The sequence below is a fragment of the Ixodes scapularis genome, unplaced genomic scaffold (assembly GCF_016920785.2).
Source record: "Ixodes scapularis isolate PalLabHiFi unplaced genomic scaffold, ASM1692078v2 PGA_scaffold9__187_contigs__length_104089568, whole genome shotgun sequence".
Taxonomy (NCBI): Eukaryota; Metazoa; Arthropoda; class Arachnida; order Ixodida; family Ixodidae; genus Ixodes; species Ixodes scapularis.
In genome coordinates, this window is record NW_024609884.1 from 85,176,189 (window position 1) to 85,192,837 (window position 16,649).

The 16,649-nt window shown below is 44.6% G+C and overlaps 1 protein-coding gene across 1 annotated transcript in view; it reads left to right on the forward strand.

Moving 5' to 3' along the window:
• Nucleotides 1-16,649, forward strand: part of LOC8023865 (protein Skeletor, isoforms B/C) — a gene marked incomplete in the record, with an annotated part of 137,386 nt that overhangs the window by 85,170 nt on the left and 35,567 nt on the right. The window contains 3 exon segments of the mRNA XM_042287326.1: nt 64-220; nt 1,325-1,403; nt 13,116-13,306. Coding sequence (XP_042143260.1) covers nt 64-220; nt 1,325-1,403; nt 13,116-13,306 — 427 coding nt within the window.

The window sequence follows — 16,649 nt, forward strand, 5'->3', positions numbered from 1 at the left end:
CATGGCTGTTATAAGAACCAGCATTAATATAAATATATATATATATATTTTTTTTAATTTCAGGCATCATTTGGTCACATCACGATACCGACAAACTTCGAGACCCCAAAACCAGTCACCGTGGGAAGGCTGAGAGGACAGGACGGCAAAGAATCCGGTCCAGTCGTATTGGTTGATTCGCGGACAATGTTTATAGTCCACTTCAGTTACGCTGCTAAAGGTAAACAAGGGCGATTTCCATCCCGTAGTGCATCACACTGAACCCCCCCCCCCCCCCCCAAAAAAAAAAAAAAAAAAAAAGTTTTTTTTTTTTCTTTTTTGTTATGCGGCTGGATAAGATAGGTATGTTCATAGCCTCCACTATACTCACAAAGGCTGGCAGTTCGACAACGGTGCCATAGAGTGCCCGGTCGCAGATTTGGAGCGCGAGTATCTGGTAGCACAGAGCATCAAAGAGCCTTCTCGGGGAACCTGGACGTCAGCGCACAGCTTTTGCAGCGGCGAAGACCCGAAACACACTTGTTCACTCGGGAGAAGTGTGTTTCGGCGTCTCGCCGCAGCGGAGCATCAGTCAGGTGACTCTCCTCTCATCCGTCATCTGCCGCTCCACCTTTTCCATTTCGGAGGTCGCGTCTCATGGCGATCTGCAAGGTTTTTGTCAGTATATAGGAGGCTGTGGTATGTGACATAAGAAAGATTTTTTTTTATTAGTTGAAGCGCAATATCTACGTCATGAGACTAATTTTGAGGGAGGAACGAACTCGAAGCGCACTTCTATTGCGGCACCTCAATCCGAACTACAAGCACGAAAAGGAAGAGTCTCGCCACGTAAATAAGGCGCTATTTCTTTTTTTCTTTTTCGGGGATAACTTTATTTTGCGATATACGTACTCAATTCATGCTATTAAAAATGATTGCTTCGAGTTCGATCACCCTTTAAGGCAGAAACAAGTGTGCGATAATCGAAAAAAACAAAACACCAAAGAAAAAAAAAATAGATTCCTGCAATTTTCGAAGAACAAAGGCATCTGCCTCAAGTACATCGAAATGTGGTTTCATTAAATGCATATTCGCGATTTCTGCATGATGCACATCTACGCACACTTAATATTAGTATTGTTGTCGTTTTTCTTTTTCAATAATGGAGTAAGTCTTTTTTTCGGCTTCTGAGTGTGCCGTGATTTTTGTTTTGTTTTAATATTACTGTGATCTTTCGAACCATAGTAATGTGTTGATGTAGTTCAGTATAAACAAAATAACTCAAATAATGCTCCAACTTCAGCGTCATTAAACTGACGCTGACGTGTTTTATGTGGTTTCCCAGATGAAGCAAATTTCCTGGTGGGGACCGGACCTCTTGGGGCTACCGACCAAACCACAATACTTAAAGACGAGCAGAACAGGTAAGGTTTGCCTCTCTTCACTTCAATTTAGGTCACCAGCTGACACGGAAACACATCATGGTCGAAAATATGCACGGACAAAATATTAAAGTGATTGTCCGGTAACGTTAAGTCTTTCAGAAAACAATTATATTGTCATTGCTTTTAGGAATATCATCTGCACAATATCCGCATTTTAATGCGAAGGCACGAACTGTCCCATGGAGCAAAGCCAGCATTGTCTGTAACCGTCTGTAGCAGCGAAACGGCAGTTAAATTCCCATTGGTCAAAGCACAGCAACGCAGATGCCTCGTCACGGAAGCGGGCGGGGCGCTCAAGGTCAAAGCGGTCGCGCCTCAGAAATAAAACACAAAGAAAAGCACAGCAACGCAGATGCATCGTACCGAGGCCGTGGAGTTGGCGGGGTTCGTCGCGCCTGCGCAGTGGGGGAGCCTGATGTCACCGCCGGAGCGCCGTGGGGAAAAGGAAGACGTGGAGCGCTGCTTGTACGAATGCGCTGCGTGTAGGAATGCTTTGGCATTCCTACACTTTTACTGAGACGGCCGTCTGAGTAAAATAACTTCGTTCTAAGTAAGACAGGATTTACGGTATTGAGGGAAGCCCAATTCTTCGACGATGATCTTTGTACGCACATTGAACCATGTTGATCAAAACCGGGAATAAGTGAAGGCCCGCGACTCTGACGTTACCATGCCTGATGTGACGTCACGACACGACCAGCCATGCATACTTGCGAGATTTGGCATGAAGTTTCGTGTTGACCTTCATAATTGGTTTAACGAATATTGGGGCGTCTTTTTTAATGAAATAAATTTCACATATGACTGTATTTAGGCCCTCTCCACCTGACCAGCGCAAAAACTGAGTCACTTCCGGATGTCACCTGACAATCTCTTTAACCCAATAATTAAACACTGAGAGCAGTTTAAAATGCATTTGTGATTCAGCATTTCGTGTGAAGCGAATCTATTGACGGTGCTACTTCCAATAGCAATGCCGCAGAGTGTCTAATCGAACTATTTATAGCTAGAGTACAGAGATGGGCAGTGTTCCAAGTATTTAAAACATATATTGAAAATGCTTCGAGCATGTTGCATTTCATATTTAATTACATAATGTCAGTTGTAACAAAATGTTGAAAACTGAGTATTTCATATAATTGTATTTCAAATATTGTCCTAATACAATTTTGGGTTACTCTTCTTTGCAATCGAGTGCGATATTATGTATCTTTCGCGATGGGGGAGTCAAATGCAAAGAGCACGAAACTTGCTGCACTTTGCTCATAATAAACATGGAAGATAAAAAGGAAGAGTAGAATAAAAAAATGCATGGGGGTGGGTACAATTATTGACTTTTTGGTAGGCTGATTAATTTGTTTAGACTTCGCATTAACGACATTTTATTCAAGGGCGTGTATATTTTAGATAAATCAATGCGTACCAGGGATGCCTTCGCCTTAAACTGTAATAGTCATATAATGAATTTCAAATATATATTTTTTTAATTATTACTTAGTTCTGCTTTCTGATTAGTTTTACGAGACTTCGCACAATAGATAAGCCTTATTAAAAAAAAGAAAAAAGAAGAAGACAGCGTTCGGTTTATAGCGCTTCCTCGGAGGTGTCCACCACGTAATTCTACAAGGTTTCAGATTAGGAGAATCGACCTCTATTCAATGTGTATGATATTGCATAACATACAATTCGCTCGTACCTCGTACCTTTAGTTTCATCTTCGCTCCTATTTCATTTTGTGTATCATATTTACTCGGAAATACCGCGTGAGTCAAAGATCGTTGGCTGTTCAAAGATACCGCATAAATCAGTTTCTTAACGTATCTCGATTTGATTTGCCCCAGAGATGCCTGAAGGTTGTGACTCTTGTGTGTTAAGATTTCTGTGAACGAACTTGTCACTACGATATTATACAGAGATAACCAAGACCCGCTCACTTCGCGCACTGCACGCCTTACCTGTGTTATTGCTCGTGCCACAATTAACGAGTCTGACGCATATGTTCCTTCAGAAATGGAGTAACCTTGCCCCCTTCAGCAAGAGAGTAAAGTTCCTCCTCCGTTGATTAGGGAGACGCATTTCAAAATGGCGGCTCCCGATCGGGCATAGGCTTAGCTGCGTCCATTGGAGGTCCTTCCGGTACGCCATCGACGTTGCACCAGTCCCACCGCAACGCAAAGAGTTCCGATAGTCACCGGACAGGCAAATGGCTCCCGCTCACTGGCGGTCTGCCACTGCTTGGTCGGCAACACTCGACAGAAAAGCACCACGTTGACCGCCTAACAGCGACCAAGCCCACCCAAATCGAGCCGACGGTTCCAGGGCACGATGACACCCATTGACTACAGAACACGAGCTTTGCACGTCGTAGAATTATTGACCAATCCCGCTGTCCGTGCAGGCGAGGAAATCCGCGCCCCGAATTCAATTTTGCTTCATGAATAAAATACACATATGCCGAAACGCATCGAGCCACAATGTTCAGCCAATTTCGAGTTAATTACCCGTGCTCGTTCTCATATCGCAATTTCTCCGTCGCAAATCCTACAAAACGAATACGGAGCTTTATGGCCGATGCGCAATCCCACATAATCAATACAGTGCGCCGAAGGGTCCTTTACAGCTCGCCAAAAGAAGTATATTACCTGCTGATGCACTGTAGAACCTTAGTCGAACGAAATTAAGAAAACAGTCACACCGTCCGTGGCAGACGCGCAGCCAGGATTTTGATTCTGGGGGGGGGGGGGGGGGGGGGGGGGAGGAGGAGGAGGAGGAGGAGGAGGAGGAGGAGGAGGAGGAGGAGGAGGGGGGGGGGACGCCCATGTCAAAATGCTATATGAGGTGGAGGGGGCAGAGGAGGCCCAGCAAAATGAAAAATTTCGGGGGGGGGGGGGGGGGGGCGGCTCAGGCCCATGGGATCCTTCCCCCCTTTTGGATATGTGTCTGGTCTACGGCCAGATGGCGCGCACAAGCGAACTCTAAAGGCACTCGATATACAAATATTATCCTACTCCAGGTGGCGCTGTTACCGTCCAATTCAATATTTACAAAAAAAATTACTCTAGTGGTGTTACAACATAATCAAAGTGCACTTTCAATGTGTATGATATTTCAGAAGATCTCAGGATCTCCCGTGAAGTGTATGCACTTTCGCGCTTCCCATTCATTTACACTGAAAGATACATCGCACATACACATTAAGCACACAATGCACTCAAGAGCACTGGACGGGCCTACTTTTTAAGGCCCGTACCGGGCCCACTGACTGCTTACCCGAACCGGACCCGGTCCGATGAGATGCTCACCTGATCAGGCCCGGCCCAGACCCGGCCCGGTTTGAGGCCAAGACGTGCCTCATCTCTTAAAATCAAAGCTGCCCTGGGAACGTGTTGGTGCATTTAATTCGTTTACTAATTTACATGAAAAACTCTGTCATATCGCAGTCATGTGGTGAACATTTGAAAGCTTACAGAAATATAAAGGTCATAGCTTATCTTTGATAGCCAGAGGGCGATTTTTTTTTCTTCAGGAGTTTGAAAAGGAAAGGGAAAGACAATCGTACTGTCCCCTCTGTGACCCAATTGTCCTCGTTTCCTTGCCTGCTGGCAGCTGTCCCACTATGCTGATGCAATTCCCAGGATTCTCCGTATCTTCTTGTGGGCTTTCTTAGTTCGATGCAGCTTTCTTTATTTCTAAGATTTTTGTTTTAGTGGCGTCATAGCGAGTTCGCACTTTGAATTTTTCTTTTCTTTCAAATCTTAAATGATCAATGCGTAAGCATTTTTTTTTCTCAACGTTTTAGGGAGTGGATTATTGTGCGAGCCCGTCCCAGGCCCGGAAACAATCTGTGCTACCTGGTCCGGGCCGGGACGCGGAAACAATCCGTGCTACCGCCCGGGCCTGGGCTTTCAGGTTGGCCCGAAAGCCCCGGCCGGGCGGAGAGCTCTATACTCAACAGCAATCGTCCCACACATAACAACGCACAACACACACCTTCACTGCTAACACCGTTGACTGCCCCAGAGGTATATATGCCGTGCGGATTCAAGGCACCAATCTCCGCAATGACCACCCACGAATGAATAATATTAGAAATAGATTACTGTTTAAGCACGAAAGTATGTTGACCAGGATGTTTTTGAACGGTTGATGACATGCATCTCAAAGTAGAATGTAAGCTTAAGCAAGGTAATTATTTGTGATAGTCGATAGAACAGCCCCATCCGCTGGCACCTATAAAAAACGAAATAAACGTGCCGTTGGGTGAGCAGGTAAGCGCTGATGTGTCCACTTCCCCGCGTAGCAGCTTCGGCCGCCGAGACGTGCGCCCAGAACGTTCAGAACGACGCGAGCCAGACCAGACTTGTTTTCTGGTGCTAGTCGAGAGAAAAATAACAAGGAAGACCTCTTGTCCTCACCACTGTTAACGAGCGATGGCTTTCTTTACTCCGGGATAACTTTCTCTTGGAATTTAAGTGCGAGCGCGCGGATAGCTTTGATCGGTACTCATCGTGCGTGCGAGCTCGAGTTCCTGTACCTTTGAAAAGTCGTGGGGCGTTACGGTGACGACTGCAATACCTTCGCGCAAAGCTCATGTGTTCCTCACATCACTAGGCAAAATCAGTACCGCAAATTCTCACGTCGTATTTTTTTTTTTTTTTTGTGGTTTCTGGATATGGCGTTTTTGGAGGGAGCTCGAGGTAAGGGAGCTAGAGGCAGAGATACTCGAAATGTGCCGGTAGGCTTTCTTCATTGCTTCTAGGAGCTAGAGAAAACCCAAACGAGGCAGCGAACCCCGAGCTCAAGCTGTGCTGTGCTGCGCGATAGTCCGTGCAGCCTGGCGTCCTCCAGCTACGTGCTCTTGCGCAAGATTTATAATTGCCCGGTGCATATTCGTACGCCAATTTAGGGGCGGGGGATCAGTGCAGTCTGTCTTAGCCTTCCCTTTTAAATTCTGCTTGTGCAACCTTTAAAAGGTACTAAGCCTGGTCGCAATGCAAGAAGAGCCAGGATGTAGTTATGCAGTGCGGCAGTTAAGTGTCTAGGTTTTGTAGGGTTTAACAGGGAAGGTGTTTCATGTTTACACTAAGTACACAACTGGCTACTTTCCCAAACATCTCGTGTTAGTCTATCTTCATTTATCGCCCTGCCTCAGTCATATCAGTCCTTTGTAGAACATATGAACGTCTTATTAACCGTGCTGTATTAACTTTTTGGAGTTGAATGATATATTCTCGCCGTCCCAGCGCGGTTTTCGGTCAAAGCTCAGCTGCGAAACTGCCCTTGTCAAGGTTACGCATTACATCAGTGACGGTATCGACGGCCACATCCTTGCTGATTTGATCATCAACTGGACCGCAGTGATACGTTTGACACGCTCGACCACGCCATCCTGATCAGAAAAGCCGCTCAGGCTGGTGTCCCAGGCTCGTTACTGCTTTGGTTGACCCGCTTTACGGTAGGTCGTACCCAACGCGTGCTTTACCCGAAGCAGCACATGGGGTCCTTCGCATATTCCCAGGATGTCCTTACGTTCCAGGGATGCTCTGTGGATGTGTATAGGACACCATGTGCTGCTAGGGAACATGGGTCAATGTCCCAAAGCTATCCAGCTTTTTCTGGAGTTCCAGAAGGCTCCGTACTTGGTTCAACTTTGTTTTCGATCTATGTTGACGATATGCCGCAAAACAGTAATACCCTACTCGAACAGTACACAGACGACAGGTCCATTGTCGCCCGCATCACTTCTCCCGACTGCTCTGTCCGCTTTCAAGGCTACATCACTTGCTTTTCAAAGTGGACGCATACCAACTGCCTGACCATGAGTGTAGGTAAGAGCGTAGTGATGCATTTCCACAACGCCATGACTACCGGTATGACCCTATATCCCTAGGGAGATCACGACGTTTCATCGATACGCGAATACAGCTTAGAATGCTAATCTAAGCTGTCTTTGATGAAGAGTCGTGATCTCCCTTACGGAAGGTACAATGTGCGTCATTCCTTGGGGTAACGTTTGCACCAGCACTGGACTTATCTCTCCACATTTCAAACACAGTGGCTGAAGCTCGGGCACTTTGGGTTTTGTTACACGGTTGTCAAAATTCTGTGGCCCAGTTGCTTTTCAAGACTTGCACTTGTTCTACCAAAGTTGGAGTACTGTGCATCTGTGTGGCACCCATACCAAGTCCACTTGACTTCTCAGCGGGAGGGTGTGCAACACTGTGCCATTCGGACACTATTCACTCGTCTCGACCGCCGACGTGATACGCTTCAATTATACGAGATGATGTAGCAGCGTTCGAAGTGGCGGACGGTTAAGCACCGCCGCACTGTGGCTCATGTTGGTCTCCGATTGCTGCACCTTGGACGGGTCGCTCAAAGCCTCTCACATCTCAGTGGTTCGACGCAGTAAACCGACAAGATAGCCTGTGCCGTTATATTCCAGAGCAGTGCGACATCAAAACTCGGTGTTGTCGGCTGCAGTTCGGGACTTTCTCCGGGTCCTACTCGACGTTCGGAGGCCCCTCCCGGAAATTGACTTAGACCCGTCATCTTGTTATATTCTTTTTTTTCTTCTTACAATCATTCTTCTAAACCTTACGCGATTGACTGACAGGCGCGCTGCTTATGGTTTTTACATTTCTGTCATGTCTCGCACGTCGTCCAGGACCACCCATGTCTTGCAAATAAAGATTACTATTACTCTGCACGTATATAACTACAAGGGTTTGGAATTGTGGCAAACAGCGATGGAAATAAAGAGAAAATAATTGAGTGTGGTGGAATTGAAGAGTCCTTCGCAACTAGTAGGTTAAAAAAAAGCCCTTCATTGTCTGCAACAATGCCGCCTTGTGTCAGCTGCGGACACCTCATTTGACTTCGGTGTTGAACATCGAGAGGTGAGATTTTAGAGCGGTGGTGCGTTACAATTTCAAAAGTGGTTTAAGTGAGTCGAAATCACTGGAACGGTTGAGGTATGCTTCTGGGGACACTACACTATCACGTTCAACAGTTTTGTGTTGGCTCGGTGAATTTAGGTGGGGCCGCACCTCCATCAAAGGCGACAAGCGCACTGGCAGACTTTCAACAGCTGTGACCGAAGAGAACAACGCTGCTGTGGAGAGGCTCATTAATGAGGATCCTCGGCTGACTGATGGTAATATCGAAGGGTCACTGAACATTAGTTCTCCGAGTGTTTCGGCGATTTTTCATGAGCACGTTTGTCTGACAAGTTTTATCTCTTTGGGTGCCACAAAATCCGACGGAAACTCAAAACCAGGCAAGGGTGGAATGGTGCCAAGGAATACAGTACAGATTCCGAACTGGCAACCCTAAGAGTATATATCTGACATTGTAAAGAGCGAGAAAACGTTGAGCTACCAGTTTTCTCTCGAAACCAAACACCAGTCATTCGTTTGGATATTGTCTAGAGAAATTTCACTGCTGAAGCTCAAAATTCCAAGAAGTGTTGAAAAGAAATTGGTGGCAATCGTTTTTACAACCAATAGGCAAGTGACCACAGTTCCGCTGGAAAACCAAGGACTGCACAATAATACACGACAGTTTGCTTGCCAGCAGTCTTCCGGGAGAGAGACGCTCGAAAATCGGCTTGAGGTGTTGAAAAACAAAAATCACAATAGGAAAACAGGGCGATTAACCTGGTTTGTTTGTCCCGGTTAGCTACTCTGCCTGGGGGGAGGGAGATATGACGATTAAAGGAGAAAAAGGGGGAAAAAAACGAGATAATGAGAACCGTAAAAATTATCAGTTTCGGTCGCTATAATCGCGACACTGTTTGAAAACACAAGGGTTCATCGTCTACAGCCCAAAGTCCAGTTGTGTTTCCTTTGGAAGCATACGAGTGATTTAGTTGCCTCGGCCTTCTTGCACGGATTGTCCCAGTTGCCGAGTATTTTCGCCACAGAGAAAGGTCGGTTAACCTGGCATGTCAGCGTGTATTCTATTTCTTTTGTTTCTGCTTTGTAGATGTCACAAAATACGTGGTGAATTTTGAACGACGTCACAGCAAAGGCACTCTGGTGTTGTGGCTTGTCCAATCCAATGAAGAATTTTTTTTTTTTTTTGTGTGTGCTACACCAAGTCGTGGTCGTAGATTACGTGGGAAATCCTGAAATATGTACGGCTTTCTGGTCTTGGCGGTGTTGCTAGTGCTCGCCCTTCCTCCCCTCGCCCTGATTTCTTATCCTGTTACCGACTACAAACCAGATCACGGCTCTTCTGCCTAAAATAGACAGATAAATGCCTCTTGGTGTTTGCAGTCCTATATTCACCGTTTGTTGACGTATATACTTTGTTTTAAGTGAATGCTCTGTCTCATGATGATAATGCAATTAATGCTAAGGTGCAAGTGAGCTGGACAAGAATAACGATAATAATCCCTTGAAATCTAGGGATTATTATCGTTACTCTGTCTCAATTCTACAAAGTTTACATACGTCTTCAAGAAGTGTCTAAGCAAAAAAAAACAGTCAAAGAAGAAAATTTTTGCGAGCACGCGAATGGTTTTATTATCCAAAAATTATGCTTCCACGAACGGTTTTATTATACAAAGTTTATGCTCGTAGCAACCACCCTGGTTGCCTTGGTGGAGATGGTGTTGAGTTCAGAATCTAGGACGGTTTTCTTCTACGAAAATACCCTGCCTTTTCCTTGCTTGAGTCCAGCTTCAACACCATTCCTGTTGGTGTGGTGGAGACGGCATTCAGCAGGCATTCCAAAGCTGTGTAAAACCCTTTTGATGCTGGCTGATACATTAGGTTAAGCACCAAGTTTATTCCAGGTTTCTTTCAAAAATACATTTTCCAGAATCGTCTCACTTAAGCACATGTGTGCTTGTGTGTGAAAACGGGCAGTCCAACTCTACAAGTCTCCCCCCCCCCCCCCCCCCCCAAACGCATTACTACAGAAAAAAAAAGGGAAACAACAAGAATAAAACAAAAACTAAATTTCAAGAACCCGTGGTGTGTCGTACTGTGGCTCAATAATCATGAACACTTCGCGGATTAAACTTTGCGTCGTGCAATCATATCCGTTACATTCATCCAGCGTAAAAAGAAGAAACACCGCATGCGGTAGTAACCAAAAACGACAAGTAACGCTCAACACGGAAAATGTCTATCCGAGCGAAAAAAAATAATGAAAAATATATACATATTTAAAAAAGATACCGTAGACGTTGCTCGTGAATTCCGATAATGAAACGCAAAAGCAACAAGAAAATATTCGAAACTAAATGTTCAACAGTAAAGTCATTACAACAAAAACCAACACAAGCAGCGGCCATGAATCAGTAATAAGAAAAAAAAAGAAGCGACAGAATTGTTTGATGCAGCTATGATTGCCTGCGCTGAGTGCTTTGCCTTCAAAACTTGGTTATCAACTAGAACGACACACTGCCCGAGGTGAAAAGTCAAATTTGGAGGTTTTACGTGCCAAACCAACGACGGGCTTCTGGCACGCCCCAGCGGAGGACTGAGCATTAATTCCGACCACCTGAGGATCTTTTGACGTGCAACCGAAAGTCCGGTTACACGGCGCCTTCTCCGGGATAAGCCTCCGTCAGATTGGGGGCACTTAGGCCGGGATTCGAACCCGCCACATCCGTAGGCCGGCGCTCTCGCCTCGGAGCCACCGAGGCGGCTACTGTCCAAGGTCCTCCAAATCGTTTTTCCGGACGTCAAGGGGATACGTTCCGGCCCGACACAAGAAAACCGAACATACGGACAAACTAAAGTAAACAGAAGTTGATACTTTACATATTTTTTACGAATGTGTCTGCTTTTTAGTTAATTTGTAAAGTCATTTTTTATATTTTTCACGTGTGTGAAAGCAAAACTGTGGAAAAACGTTGAAGATCGTGTTTTTATTAATTTTGATTACATTTGTTTTGATTATACCAATTATGCTTTCTTTGTCCGTTTTTATGTTTTATTCTTTCTTGTATTTGAATTTGATTCAGTACGCTTGAGTCAACTTTTAATTTTGTTGGTACTCTATTTCTCGCCTTTGTCATCTTTTTCAAACTTGCTAGAAGGGATCTACTCTTGGATTTTTTGTTAAGTGTGGAAAAATGATTTTACAATCTTGACGCATATTCACGTTCTACTTTGAACTGTGGGGGAGGGGGTGGGGGGTGGGGGGTCGCCGCGGACTATCGCCCTCGCTGCCGCTGACCCTGGTGACGCCTCTGGGTGATACTTTATGAGGTTTATGTGTGAAGTTCAGAAATTTCACGAGAGAAACACTTTCTGGTAAAAAAGTGACTCTAAAGGCCCGTTCACACTCTTGCAACCGAGTACGACCGAGAAAGACCAGACCGGTTTTTAAGCCTCTTGCGACCTCTCAGGACCAGCTCCGCTGCAGAGCATCCGGTCCTAAGAAGTCGCAAAAGGCTTAAAAACCAGTCTGGTCTCTCTCGGTCTTACTCGGTTGCAGGAGTGTAAACGGGCCTTAATATGAATCACAGTAGAAATATCAACGCAGCTATCCTCGTCGTCACATCGGGACAAAAAGGAAGTTGTGCGCCTTATTCATGCGTTGCACGAAGTATAGTTCTTACAATATTTGGTTGTCGAAGGAAGAAACGATGCTTTTGGCGTTTGAAAACTAAAGTTAATCTATACGCCACCTACATGTATTTTAAATCAACACATGAGGGGGAAATCAGTTACGTTCCGCGAGGAGACGGACCTCTTAAACTGGTGCCTGAGGTGAATGCGAGTCGAGTTTTTCGTCTTCTCAATGTGGTGTTGGTAGTCTCAAAATAACTTCTGCCCTTCTTCAGTGTCTTTAAATTCTGAACCCTCCTATATTTATTCTAATTCTTTCTGACAAATGTTTTCCTGCACTGGTAGTTTTGAATGTTGAAAATTAATTTATATTACACTAGTAATTGGTTACCTCTCCACTTGATACTTGTTTTGTAATGCTGGTTGTTGCATACGATTTAGATCGCCAGTTATTAATGCATTGCTGCTGTCACCGCTACCTTGCTGCCGCACAATTATTAGAATTATTGTATCTTGCTATTGAATAAAACAAAATAATTATAATTTATTTACTTTTTTTGCAAAAGGCGGTTAGTGAATGACGGTACAAAAAAAAAAAAAACTATAGCTAAAAATTAAATCGTCGCTGGAGTGATCGGAACACTAAAATGTCAGTTTCCGTGCGTAAACGGTGTTTGTTTCGTCATCCGCTGGGCTCAATTCATCGAAGAGTATTGTTCACTGTGGAAAGTAAACACTCAGTAGTTTCTTTGCCTGGGAGTAATGCATGCTCTGGTATTGCACAATCAAGTCGCGAGAACAGAGTGTGCAGAGGTAGGACGCGTATATTTCTCGTCATATACTTAACTAAGCATCAATATGGATCAATTTTAATTAATTAGTGCAACCTTTTAAATTTACCTACATTTGGTCTGACTTCCGTTCTGCTAAATTTGGCTGCAGTGTGAGTTCTTTTTTTATATTTAGACGGGCTCTTACAACGCTATTCTCATCTCATAGAATCAGCCCTAACACCTTGTGTTCAAACTTTATTTGCCTCCCCTGTCCCCTGGTATGACCCGCTGATGTGGCTTGTATCTACTCTGAATGAGTGTTTAAATGTGGCCATTTTTCGCCTTCTCTGTCAGACCCGACTAAACGCTCTAATTTGTTTTTCTTCCAGCTTTTCCCCCATCACGGAGGTCAAAAACAAGAACATAACCCTCACACTGTCTGAGGGTGACGCCTGGGCAAACTACGAGTGGCTCTCAGTCATGTCCCTCCACAACCAGAAAGTTCATGCCACCGTGAATTTTCCCCACTTTTCGAAGGCCATTCCTCTAAACTTCACGAAGGTTGCTCCAATGCCTACAGGTACCCCTAAAACTACCCCATGCCAAACGATAATTGCCGTAAGAGTTGCAGACATGGCAAAGCGCTGATTTTTGTAGACCAACTTAAAGTTCAAGATGAGAAAGTGAAAACAGCCGGTGAAACATCATCTCTTTGAAATCCCGCGATGCAGTAAGGCCAGTTTGCCGCTTTTACCGCCTCATTTTCCCCTTTTTCGGGTGAGTGCAGGCGACTCAGTCGATGACAAGAAATCACCACTGAGTTCTCACCCAGACGTCGCTTTGGTGGAATGTGGGGAATATCTTTTCCCCAGTAGGAATATTTCCTACTGGGGACGTTCGACTGAAAATAAGAAAAACAAAATATTGTCAGTCGAACGCGAAGAGAAAAAGAGTATTAGTCCTTCCAAAGAGGAATCGGATGATTCTGCAGCTCGAGCTAATCTTCAGGCACAAAAGATGCCAATGACAGACGGCGAAGGCAACGGTATATGAGCTTAACGTCGTCTTGAACATCGAGCTGGGTGTAAAATTAACTACGTTCGGTGAGAAGTCCACGTGAACGTTGGTGCCTGATGCTTCTGGGTGCCGTGACTGCATGAGTATGAAGAATTATCTTGCCAATCAGCTACGAAAATTTTCTGAGCGCTCACAACGAGTCTTTGAAGGCTACTCATGTCTGCCACCATGATGGTGGCCGGGTGCATATAAAGTCCGCTTAATTTGCAAAAAAACGGGACGTTTTGTCTACGCAGTTCAGATGCTCACGCATGCAATTGACCTTTTTCACATAAAGCGCACAGAAAGGCGACACCTAGCGGCGAAAGCTTGAAGTGCGACTGGCGTCCGGAAGGGAAGTTGCGCTACCTCTCCCGCCTCCTCCGTTCAGGAGAATGAAAATACAAAACGGCGTTCCTCGGGGTTCTATCCTGAGGCCTGTGTTGTTCCTTGTATATATTAATGATATAACAAATATACCAGGTTATCCTCAGTTAATAATGTATGTAGACGACACAAATGTATTTTTCTCTGGCTTTACAAAAAAGCGTTTAGAAAATTCTGCAAATGCCTAACTCGTGAACCTATCAAATTGGCTAAAAATCAATCGTTTAAGTTTAAATACAAGTAAAACTAAGTATGTAATTTTTAGACCAGTAAATAAACGAGATTGCAGCTCTATCAATTTAACGCTTGATGACACCTTATTAGAGCAAGTAAGACATCAAAAAAGTTTGGGTGTTTGGTTTTCTGAGGACCTATCGTGGGATACTCATGTTAATAAACTTAAAACTGAATTATCTCGAGTTACTGGCAGCTTATATAAAATACAAAACTTAGTACCTATCTGGTGAAAACAAATGTTTTACTATTTCTTGTTTTACTCTAAAATTAGTTATGGTATATTGGTCTGGGGGAACAACGGAAGCTTCGAATTACAGTAAAATAATTATATTACAAAAGACTACTTATATGTGAAAAATATGGAGGTGATAAAAGACATTTAAGCACATAGTCACTCTCTGTAAAATATAATGCTCAAGGCAGACCAGCTTACTACTTTAAACTGTTACAATGGATACGTAAGAACGAACGGCACCCTAACAAATAGCGTGAGCACATATACGTTTCGAGATTCAAAGATAAAAATGCCCACCATAAGAACAAATTATGGCCGACAAACTTTAACTTTTCAAAAATTAAAGCTTTAAACACAGATATGAGCCTACACTATAATACAATTTCTATAAATTCAAAAGTAAATGCAGAACGCTTCTGGTTGGTGCTGCTATTACATTTTCATTGTGAAGTTTTCCTTTTCTTTTCTGGTATCTGCAATTATCTTATTCGTGATCTCTATGTGTATGGATTTAGACCATTCTTTTTTCTTGGTCAAAGCTCTATACTAGTAACCTACCTGAATGTACTTTTTTTTTTCGTGTAGATCATGCATTACTTTGCTGATGACCAACGTTAATGACGTTACTAATGTGAAGTGTGACGCTTGTGGTTTTACTATTTTAGCTGATTGCCCGTGTATAATCTAATCTTCACTCTGTTTTGTTGCCTTGTTTTTTGTTGTTATTGATGGTTTGCTTGGCTTGTGCGATCCTGTGATTGCGGCTTCCGGAATCTGTATATTAGTTCTGCTTTGTTGCTTCGTTGTTGTATATGGCACTCCTACCTTATCTGCCACGGGTTAACTGTGAGGGAGGGGGGGGGGGGGGGGCAAAGGCTCCGTCAGGCACCTGTGCCTTTATCTCTGCTTCCCATGCGGAAAAGTATCCGCAAAACAAATAAAGAAAAAAAAAAGACAGGAATGGTAGCGCAAGTTCCCTTCCGGACGCGACTCGTAGAGCGAGCTTAGGTCGCTGCGTGAAGATGCCCTGCGCCTCCATGTGCAGAACCCTTCTTAAAAAAGGTTAAATAAGTTCCAGTTACTGGCCGTTCGCTCAAGCTGCATGAATCTCTGAACTTGATATGAACTACCGTGGTTCAAAACTGTTTGCCGAGTAGAATTTGCGCATCAAGACAAAATAAAATATATGCACTATCGGGGAAAAATGAAATGCGAACAGAGGAGCACGTGGCTCGCGGTACAGGCTGCGCCGCCTGGAAGTGAGCTATAGGAGCGAGGGTGCGTGGCCTACTTCGATGTGTTCATGCCCCTCCCTCTGCGCTCCCCAAGCTTCAGCAGTGCGCCTCTCAGTGCGCTGAAAGCTGTCACCGCTATCTTTGCCTGCTCGGCGAGTGCGGCGAGCTTCTTTGCACCGCACGCGCTGAGCCAGCAAAGATAGCTGTGATAGCTTTCAGCGCACTGGGAAACGCACTGCTGAAGCTTGGGGAGCGCAGAGGGAGGGGCGTGAACACGTCGGAGTAGGCCACGCACCCTCGCTCCTATAGCTCACTTCCAGGCGGCGCAGCCTGTACCGCGAGCCACGCGCTCCTCTGTTTGCATTTCATATTTCCCAGATAGTACAAAGTTTAAAACAGCGCAAGGACACGGACAAGAACAAGAAGGTAGACAAACAAGGCTCCTTGTTTGTCTACCTTCTTGTTCTTGTCCGTGTCCTTGCGCTGTTTTATTCTTTAACCATGAAATACCAACTAGCCCAAACTTCTACTTTAGTCAACTTCAGTACAAAGTGTTTTTTTTTTATTCCTAAAGAGGTTTAAAAATTCGGGACTCCAATCCACGCTGTGAAGGTGGTTAGCCAGCGAAGCTGGGGTATCACCTGCAACGATTGCACACTGCACTATAGACCCTTTTCATGGCAAACGCCACCAAGCGGTGCTCCAGTCTTTGACGTCCCAGACAACTTCCGGTTCATAAAAAGAATGAACAAACCCCACCCTAAAGCCTGGTT